Below are 11,051 nucleotides of genomic sequence, written 5' to 3'. Positions count from 1 at the left end.
GGATGGTACCACTTGTTTGTCTCTGCAGCTGTTTTATACTTGGCGACTCTGCTCTGTATCATCACAATCATCACAATCATTCTGGATTTCCTATTTACTACTGTCTGAATGATATCAATATACTGCTCTATGAGGAGCACTCTTTGCTTCTTTTTGCTCTGTATATGCTTTACTGTCTGTTGATTTCGCTTGCACGCGCTCACTCTCGGATTCCTAGTATGTAGATCGTGCCTCGTGCGTCATTCATGCACTGTCTACCACCAAGACCCTAGAAATAGAATATGGCAGATGACCTTCCAAGAACAGATTTCACGCACAGTAAATCCAGTTCTCAAGCCAAATCGCGCGAATAGATCTCCAAGGTGCTCGGATGTCGCGATTTTTATCCTGTATCCGGCCAATTGGAGATGTAAATGACTCTGTATTTCCATTACCCCTATTTCTCACTATTTATGGGCCCTACCGGGTTGTTCATGCTTGAACGATAATCAGATCGTCTTCAGCCGATAAGTCGTCGAGGCATACGATCACTACCGCCTAGCCTGAACATATATCAAGGGTTTAAGCCTTGTCTGAAGGATCAAATACAATCATGGTTCTCACAAGCAATGAGAAGCGCGCTTTCTTCAGACAACGGTGCCGTGAGGCATTAGCAGCCCATTTTAGTATGTTATGGTCTTCTCTCCGCCTGATGAGCCAAACTAACTCGCGTCAGATGACTGACTTGGCCTTGTCGTCGCTCCCAGCCAAGTCCGGCTACAGCCATCGGCTGGGGATGGATACGCTTGGTCGGTGACGGAATCCAAGAAGAGCCTGTTGCAGTGCTACTGTGGAGCTAAAGCAAGATTCAAAACTGATGCCTCACCTGATTTTCTGTATTACAGTTCCTAATAGTTATCAAGCCGACAAAGCTTCTTTAATCGTCTCTCCGCTACCTATCTCGCAGAAAATACGCTAAACAGTCGACTTACAGGCCCTTAAAATCAGGGAACCTTTTTTTTTTTTTTTTTTTTTTTTTTTTTAAAAAAAGCAATTTCTCGGTTCTGAAATGTGCCAAGTGAAGTCAATTCTGGATAAGTTAAATCCGGTGCAGCGGTTTAGGGGGCAAAATGTGTTTCCAAATCAGTGCAGCAGGAGTTAGCCAATACGCACTGCCGCACACATGTATTGGCTGCCATCTGGCAACTATATCCCCACTGTGCCCCATCCTTTCCTTATAACTCCAGCCTGATATTAAGTGCATAACTCATTAACTTTTATTAGTAGGTTGAAACCAGATACCGAACAGGCTTCGAAACGGCTAGCTCGGGCACGACGACCAGAATCGCACTACATACTTTTGGGCCCTTGCACAGCTTGGTCTGGCCTGGGCTATCTGTGACTTAATCTACCTTGAGAGTGGCGAGAGGGTCTACACCTTGACGGAGATGAGACTCAACTTAACAGTTACCCGCTTAAATTCAGGTTCTCACAAACTCAACACGCTTCTCGAGGAATGATCAACGCGGGCGGTGATACTGTGCTTCTGGGACACCTTGCTAACACCAGGCTGCTTCTGGGGATTTCCCTGTCAGCCCTTCACTGCGATCAAGGGGTTATACCATTTCTTATTTCGGATTATTGCAGTGGAGGATAAGGTACTCCGTTAATTAAAAATTAGGGTTGGCAGCTGTCACTAGCGGAAAGATAAGAGTCTAGCGTACCTGGCCTACAACCATAAAGTACTTTATTTTTACCGGCTTTACTCTAACCCCCAAGATGGCGAGTGGGATCAGGCCTGAGAATAGTTAGTCTTTTTGCTGCATACCATTCTATACTGGTCTAGTATCAGAATAGTATCCTATCAAGACAAGTGGGGGGCCATAAGACCGCTAGACTAAAATGCAATATGGGCAAAATTTCTAGTTGTTACCGTCCTTTATTCCTTTGACATATCATATCCCCTTCGCTGTCACTTGCTTGTCAGCTTAGCGTCCTTTTTCTGCCCCAAACAACACAACCGCCCCACATAAGAAAAATAACAAAAGAAAAGAGATTATTCAGGTGTGCGCACAATAATGCTGAAACTGATAGGGTTCACCCAGATTGATACATTCCGTGGGTTTTTATGCCTAGATTTAATCTTTCTTTGACATAACATAATTTCGCCAGTTACCGTTGACTGCTCGTTTGATTTACAGTACTCATGGCCACATGTGCGTTAACTTTGTCCACAATATGCCTAATTACCAAGCCAACGTTGAGTATTTCCCCTCAATTCCCACCCTTGTGAGCAGGCTTTAGGCCCTATCGTGTCGATAAGCACAGCAGCAGAGGTAGACGCCGCTTGGTAATGTTCCCTATGATCTATTAAGGTGTTCCCGTATTCCAAGATGCCAGTTCAACCTCCAATTTGTTGATCTGTTCTTCGAGACCTCGAGCCCGTCGCTCCGCCACTTGAAGGCATTGATTTTGGTATTGAATCTGGGCTTTGAGTCCTATCCGTTCATCCTTCCCCATTCGTAGCATACCCCGCATCTTGTGATTCGTTGCAAGCAGTTCGTGATTCATATTAAGTAGCTTGGTGTATTCGGCATGGATTTGGCTCATTATCTTCTCAGCTCGTGAACTGACGTGGTGAGCTCCCTGTTCTGTAAAGCGAGGGTTCGTCGCCCCCCACACAAGCTTTGGGGTTTGTTCGACGGCGGGCCTGAATGAGCGGTTTGTGGAGAGACAGCGATCGAAAAGCTCAGTAATTGTTCCCTAGGGAGGCATGTTGGCGTATTGGCGTCTGTAGGACGTTTGCATGCAATGTGTATTCTGAAAATCTTGGAGGTTGAAGACGTATAGAATAGAATAGCCTTTTCATGAGTTACTCACAACGTTTATATACCCTAAAGGAAGGATGCACGATAGACGCCAGAGGAGTTAGACATCTCCTCTCTAGGCATAGTGGCTCCAGGGATCAGTCCAAAGTCCCTAGGAGCAGAATAGCTGTTCCCGGTGCTTTACGATTGAGATCCGGGAGCTCAGGCGTGTCGGGGAGCCGTAGCAGTGATTCTGGGGACGGTTCCTGCATTCCTGGAGACGAGCCAGCTGGTCTCAGAAGATCTCTACTTTCGTCGGCATTAGAAAGAATACACAGAAACCAGAAAAACTCCTTACTTTTTCCTTTCTTTTATCCTTGTCTTTTGTTTCTGGAAAATTTAAGCCTACCAATTCTTGCGCTTAGACACTAATTACTGTCTATATCGCCTACTAAAGCTAGTTCAGAGTAACCACCATTCTAAAAGGATCCATCATTTGACTACTTGACTTCGGTAGAAACCCTTTTTACCCGGACTCGAACTCTTCCCCTTTGCGTTACCGAAGTCTGATCACTACGAGGTAATAGTCTAGCCGAATATTCTCCGGAGGGTCACCACGATATCTCCGACACAACCTAAGTGAGACATAGTCTACCCCGTTTCGAAATAAGTTTCGCGAAAGAATGAAATGAGAAATAGGTGAGGACCCTTGCGTTTCGTCTGACCGCGGACATCGACTGCTGTCTGACTTTCTACAGTGGTATCTGGCATTGGGATTACGCCTACTTTCGCCACCTTTCACCATATCAGGCCACAGGATTTCCGTGCATACTAGTACTGAGAGAACCAATTGAACGAGTTGATTTAAGAACCCACTAGAAGAACGCCGTGAAGACGTCTCATACTCTCAGGGGCTAGTATGGCGTGTTACGACGCAGGTACGTATTTCGAGCTGGCCCGGTTTACCATACAAAAACATACGGGGGAGTGGGTAGTCGCTGAATCAGCCAGCCTTTAGTGGTAAAGTACTTAATTCCACGCAGTCTCTGGGGTATTCCCAAATGGCACCTGCTTCTCCACGGGGTCGCTTTCGGAATAAACTTGATGCTAAGCTTTAGCAAGCTTTTCAAGGCGGTGAAAAATAGGGGTTGCGGATCGGTCCGGGGGTAATGATGGCTTGACGGTCCCAAACTAGACCCCACTTGCTGACATATTGTTAATAGAAGCACGCAGCTATTCGTTGAATGTGCCGAGCTTAGCCCCAAGTAGTGGCCTGACTTGAAGCACAGATGAGAGCCAGATGGTGGTCTTAGGAGTATCCGCCAATCCGCCCAAACTACTAAATTTCATTACTTTATGGATCAGGTTAAGAGGCACATTATCTGTTACTTTGTCATTGACCCGGCCTGTCCCGAAAACACCGTGGTAGTATAAGCTAGCCGGTCAAGCTAACGTGCATAAGATAATAGTAAAATAAGTTATTGTCCCACAAAGGCTACGCTAACTGCGTTACTTCGGTGAAATATAAACTTTGCTTCGTAAGGCCCCGTTAAGGACGCTGAGGAAATAATTCGAGATTCAGAAATGAAACGCAGCCGAGACTTCCCGGCTACTGCGCAGCGCCGTTACTACCGAGTCAGTATCTATCAATGGAATGGCTCAGAACCCTCGGTGCAATGGCAGATTCCACCCAATCTTTCCATCCGGCGTCTAACCACGCAGACTTGCTGTGGATGCCTGAACAAGCGACTTCAATTTTTCGAAGCTCCCTCTTGCTTAGTAGCGATATTGCCTATCGAGAAGCACAATCCAATAGGCTAAGTGGATCCAGGGTATAACGAAGAATTATGGCTTTCAACTTCAACAGTAGGATAGGGTTCCACACCGCCTGTGGCCAAAGACAATTATTACCCGAGGTCCAGCGACGGGTGTTTCGCTTTCTCTAAAGTGATACTCTTCTAGAGTGAGCTGCAAATTTCCAGTGTAGACACAAAAACGAGCCTATCCCTAATGTACTGCATTTTCTGGTGAGGTAGGGAGGCATTCGTCCGGTTGCGAGTGCGAGGAATTTGCAGTAGACTCAGATTCAGCCCCAGTTCGCTGGAACGGCCCGTTTTATTGGGATCGACATTACTACATTAATTTTCCAGCAGTCCTGTGCTGTAAACCAAATAAAACCAAGTTTCGCCGCCAATTCCTCCATCCCCCTATATTTTTCTTCTTTCGTCTTTTGCGAGAACCGACCATGTAAAGCAAGCTCACGGTCTTCTCGTGTTTGCTATAGCGCCGTTCGTGCATAACTTCTATCACAGCAATGGATGACAAAAGCTTATACCAGCGACGCTAACCATCTCCTCTACTAGGTGCTTTTATCGTCCTCAACTACCAACGCCATGGGCCTCGTGAAATCCAAACAAGCTGATGAGCGAAAGGGATCCATCCAGCGCAATGCCCGTATACAACGGACGATCAAGGGTGGCAAGGAGACGATCGACCGGACCATCAATATCGTGCTACTGGGTGTGCTATATCTGCAGACGGAAGCTGGTTGTCCACAACATTAACCCCTTCGTCTGGTACTGGAAAATCTGGAAAGTCTACCTTCAATACATGTAAGCAAATGCACATCATCTACCGTCAGGGTTTCTCTGAAGAGGAGTGCCAGCAGGCACGGGCTGTGATCAACTCATTATCGTCGTTGCGTTCAGATTTCTATTAGATATCATGCATGCTGAGAAAATCAGGTTCGAGCATAAGAGGATTGAAGTTTCACGAAGTCCACGTCGGTCTTTCATCCAAGCTGGTTACTGCTTGGCCATCAGCCGATCTTTTGGTGAACAAGGATCCAGATTCTGGTTCTGCCAAAGCGTTCTGAGATCTCGAAGTTCATGACGGCGTGAATGTCATGTGGGGTGATGCAGGCGTCCAACAGGCTGTTGCTCTGGAACGCAGGTTTGCTCTTCATCACGACCTGGTTTATTACGCGCATCTACCATCTTTCCAAATCCATGCTAACAATCCTTCTGGGCGTCTATAACTTCTTTGACCGCATATTTACCCGAAACACGGTATCTAACAAACAAGGCATGCTGCGAGTTCGAATTCGGACAACAGATATCACGGACACGCTGTTCGAGCTTGCACAGATGAATATTCGCATGACAGATGTTGGCGGCCAACGATCTGAATGGGAAAAATGGATCCACAGTTTTGACGGCATTCAGTGCCTAGTCTTTATGGTTGCCTTCTCTAGATACTATCAATGTCTGATTGAAGTCCATTATGCCGTATGTCTACTCCCATCTCTACAGCGCCAGTCACTTATGGACCGCCTCTACAGCTTAAACGTATGAAGCCATGATGCTGTTTGAATCTCTAGTGAACTGCAAATGGTTCGAGCGCAAGCCCATCCTTCTCCTCTTGGGAAAATCCGGTTTGTTCAAGCGCAAGCTCCCTATCTCCTTCTTTTAAATCACTTCCCAGACTACACTAGATCCAACAGCGACTTTGGCAGTGTGGCACAGTATTTTGCAGAAAGGTTCTTACGCCAAAATGTTGGGACTGATGGCAAATTCACCTAAAAGTAACGAACACGGAAATTTGCATCGTTGAGCTGGTGTTACTGTTGGGCCTCTGGGTAGACAAATATCGCAAGGTGGTGTGAGGTTAATGGAGACGGGGATTGCTTTCCTTAGCTTAGAGCATAATCAGCATAGGCGATCCTGTAAGCCACAGTAAATCGTTTCCTTCCCAAGTTCTGAGACAAATGCCCCAAAGTAAGACTAAAACGGATAAAGAGACATATCCTCTTCCGCCAATTAGGACAGTTATGCCGTCTTGATATTACTGTACGGAAGACCTTTTGGCAAGACAGGATACCACCTTTCTGTTGCTGTGAACCCTTTGTGGGGACGATTCTTTTAGGTATGTAGAAGTTGAAATCCATGAAACCGTCTCTCAAACTTAATATGTACCGGACGATTTTGGGAGCGGGTGGCTGACTCGAGTTGGATAATGCTATGCTTGGCGGGGCTAAAAATTGCTAATCCGTTGGACATGCCACACACTCGGGCCAGGGCCCGGATTGGCATCTAGAAATTGCGGTCCGCAATTCGTCGTATCACACCGAGGAACAGGACAATTTCTATGAATCTGGCTTCCAAAGCTGCAGAGTTACTCCCTAAGTCACCAACGAGAATAGTTAGAGTTCCAGCTCCACGGTACAGTATAAGAATTACAAATAAATACAGCTACAATGGTAATAATTCCATCGGATACCATATTCCCTGTCGTGTGGGGTCTTGGGTATGCAAAGTCTGACAGCGCCACTGGGGAACCACGTACACGAAAGAAAGAGAGAAACAGCTCGCTTGGAAAATTAAGCTTTTGAGGAATGGCACTACATCCCAGACCTGCCCTGCTTTGAGGTAGGAAGTCATGAGACGTTTCCAGGTCGCGAAGTTGTCGCTTCCTGTCAGAGGCTCGATGGCCGTGACCGCTCGGTCAGGCGAGTCATGGACCAGAGCAGACATAGTTAAGATTGTGAAGGCGGGGTAGATATATAATCACAACGGTTAAGATTGTTGAGATTTCATGGGTCTCTAGGCATAAAATGCCTGCTTCGTCAAGCATGAATCTCATGATCAGCATTGAACCTACCATGTAGAGTATAGTTCAGGAGAAATGCTTCTCATTAAATAACGTAATTCACATGCGAGCGGCCCACCCAAGCGAGCGGCCCAGCTCAAAACACCATACTAATGGGATAAATTACAACTTGATATCTTAACAACCACGTTTTCAATTTACCTTATTGCTTGTCGATAGCCATTAATAAGTCTTTTCAATGCTATATATCAGCTTCAAGGAAATTGATAGGCTGCAATATCATGATATCGAAAATTACGTTGCTGTGAGCCAGAAATATAAATATCTTAACCACTAAGTCCAAGAAATTCTCCAAAGTCCCTAAATAGGCTAAATATCAACATGAAAAGCATTAGGATATAATGCGAAGTTCTTACACACCACCGTTGTTGAGATATCAAGTTGTAATTTATCCCATTTAGTATGGCGTTTTGAGCTGGGCCGCTCGCTTGGGTGGGCCGCTCGCATGTGAATTACGTTAGGATCTCTCTCTCATGAGAGAGAGTCAGACCTAAAGCACCTCGTTGGCCTTGGCATACATGCTTCCCCGTAAATTCATCGTGTAATTTAAACAAAGATGATTCTCAGATGAGTAGAGACAGCACCCGAGATTTTGATCCCGGGCTCATAACCTGTTGTAATTCAGAGGAATTAATTCATTGAGAAGGAAACATGAGGCTATATATATGACAAGAGGATCAAGTTGATTGAATATCAACTTGGTTCTTTGTATAGACAACTCGGGATTAATTACGGTGGTGCGGCTTTGTTGCTGGTCTGCACCAGCCTCATATCACAACAGCAATGGCCACAAAGGATGGCTGCACTGGGAAATTGTTTGGGGCGACATCTGTCCGGGAAATATTGACACCTCAAAATCGTCGGCACAGGTTGCTCCATCCGAAGCACCCCCTGAGAGTTTTGCCTGCCGCAACACATCATAGGCGCGGCTTGCTGTGATGCCGTCTGATATCCACACCGCCTGATCAATTTTCTGCCGTCGGTTGGGATTGGCTGCCGTCGCCGTCAGCCCAGAAGCTACTTCTGCATCCTTTGCAGTAGCGTCATTCCCCAGAAATTGCAGTTACAGTCTAGCTCACCGACTCTAGCCCACTCTAGCCCACTCTAGCCCATTTACCTCACTCTCTTACCCCATCCCAAGGCTCGAGACCCTCAACTTCGCACCAAATCTACACAGGTCTACCGCGTTGATAATGTTAGTGTGGAAGTTCGACCCCTAGTTTATGGCTTAATACATTTTTCAACTACCTTCTTAATCTAGAGTAGCCTATATTTCAACCAAGCACTTCACACTTAAATTCTCCTTCCCTCTCAAGTTTATGCTGCCTTGACCCGGCTTAACCAGTAAAGAAACACTTGTATGTATGGTTATGTCAGATATATTTCTTCCTGGTTGCTGTAAATGCCTCGAACATATCGCTTATTTACAATAAGTGAAAATTTTGTGGCGTTCCCGTACTGTCTACGGTGATTGGTGAAAAGCCTGATGCTAGAATTCTAGACATTCCTCTGCAACTCTACTAATACGTTAGGAACGAACGGTTGTTGGGGGAACTGCCACGAGCATTGAATTTGTTAGATTTTACGTCTCAAGCTTCTTCTAGGTAGCACGGGCTTTATGTCTTTATGGCTGGTACCCAACTTCTGCCTTTGGCTTGTAATCGGTAGGTGAACCTAGCAATAAGCTTTCGGCCTGTCTCTGTCCACCCCAGGTTTCGGCTTAGTCATGCCTTTTGGTTCGTGGTACATTAAGTGCAAGCGGCTGGTTTGGCGAATAGTTATTCTCGGGGGCTTTACCTACCTTTATCGCCACCACGTGCTTTTTCTCAACCCGGTACTACTAGTGTAGACTTTCTTCGTCACAGTCCGAACGACCTATAAGGTTGCGGATCTACCTTCCAGGCAGTTTCAAGAGTTAGACCAACGCCATGGCTTTGACCGACGAGCAACTTCGAGCTATCTCAATAGCAGAAAGAGTAGGAGGTAGCTCTTCTCTGCTGGGCTGTGCGTTTATTATAACGACTTATTGTGCTTCTACCGCCTTTCGCAAGCCGGTCAACAGGTTAATCTTTTATGCATCGTTTGGAAATATTTTCTCCGCCGTTGCGTCACTGATGAGCAGGGATGGAGTTATAGAGGGCCAGAATTCTGCCTTATGTCTAGCACAAGCATTCTTCATCCAATAGTATGTCCCTAACCCTCTATGCCACTTTTGCAGACTCTAATTTTTGTGATTGAAGCTGGATGCCAACGGACTCATTATGGTCCTTTTGTATGGCTGTTAATATATACCTTGCTTTTTACCGGAAATACTCGGCAGAAAACCTCAAAAAGCTTGAAAAGTGGTACTTTCTTCTATGCTACGGGTTGCCACTGGTAGTCGCAACGGTACTGAGCCTTGTAAAATCTACTAAAAGGGGAAGGGTCTATGGGCCAGCCTTAGTAAGTACTTCCAGCACGCCTTGCCATAACATCATAAAACTGACTCTCCACTAGATATGGTGCTCAATTGCAGAACCGTGGCAATTTCTTCGCCTAGTGTGCTTCTATGGCCCAGTGTGGTAGGGGACAACAATACTATTTCGCAGCAGCGGGTCTAATTTCGTTTTTATAGGGTGGTGAGTATTGCAACTTTTGCGATCTATGCCACAGCCGGCCTCCATATTTATCGAAAATTCAAGGCTTTACGAGTACCCAAAGAGACCCAGCCTGTTAGCAAAGTAATTAGCATTGCTCGGTCGGTCATTTCCAATATCACGACTACCGCGACGAAAGCCTTAGCCTTTGAGCTAGCTTCGCCATATTCAACCTGCATAGAGTCCCAGCAATCCCAAAGTGGAAGCGGGTTTAGCATGCAGATCAATAAGAACGACGCCATGTGGAGTTACTTTAGATACTCCTTCCTCTTCTTTATAGCCATGATAGCTACCTGGGTATGGATCTTTTCATAGAACATTTACCTAACGTATAAGGCACTCACAAGCTATTACTGACGAGGCTTCTAGACACCATCATTTGTCAATCGAATTTACGGTCTAGTCAATTCTAGGGAACCAAATTTTGGCTTGAATTTGGCTGGAGCGTTTGTCCTCTCTCTGCAGGGGTTTTGGAACGCCATTATTTACACATCCACTGCGCTCCCAATTTTGAAGTCTCATTGGGCTTCTAAAGTTACATCCAAAACACGCTGGAGGCCACGTAAGGGAGTTGTTGAGACAGAGACTGCTGATATCCCGCTCGAGGACGCGGGGTTTGATGGGAGGTCTAATACAGGCAGCACACTATGTTTAGCGATCTGTCCACCAGTTCAGTAACAAAGCCCAGCCTGTTCGAGGCTTACTGTATATGCAGGAGACCCTAGATTTATCCATAAACCATATATAGTGGCTCATTTTTCTAATATGTACTTACAGTCCTTAGAATTTCTTACAGGTGAGTAAGCTAACCATTCTGCCTGCAGGCGTCAGTGGCGAGGATGTCGACCAGAAGAATCAACTCTCGAAGGAGGCTAGCATTAACCCGAGCAAAGAGAGAAATGGACTTCAGCTTCCTCATGAGCAGCAATTACGACTGCTTCCCTTTGAGCAGGCTTTGGAA

The 11,051-nt window shown here is 45.9% G+C and overlaps 1 protein-coding gene across 1 annotated transcript; it reads left to right on the top strand.

Moving 5' to 3' along the window:
- Positions 1–9,382: 9,382 nt before the first annotated feature.
- Positions 9,383–10,768, top strand: N7446_012262 (uncharacterized protein; the record flags this gene model as incomplete). The annotated part of the gene is made up of 5 exons (XM_058521004.1): positions 9,383–9,639; positions 9,695–9,896; positions 9,951–10,015; positions 10,069–10,387; positions 10,460–10,768. 5 exons carry the CDS (start codon positions 9,383–9,385, stop codon positions 10,766–10,768), a joined length of 1,152 nt encoding a protein of 383 aa, XP_058366370.1.
- Between the last annotated feature and the right edge of the window lie 283 nt (positions 10,769–11,051).

The sequence above is a fragment of the Penicillium canescens genome (genome assembly GCF_028828765.1).
Source record: "Penicillium canescens strain IBT 15451 chromosome Unknown utg000010l_segment0_segment0, whole genome shotgun sequence".
Classification (NCBI taxonomy): domain Eukaryota; kingdom Fungi; phylum Ascomycota; class Eurotiomycetes; order Eurotiales; family Aspergillaceae; genus Penicillium; species Penicillium canescens.
This window is presented reverse-complemented; position numbering and strand designations above follow the sequence as displayed.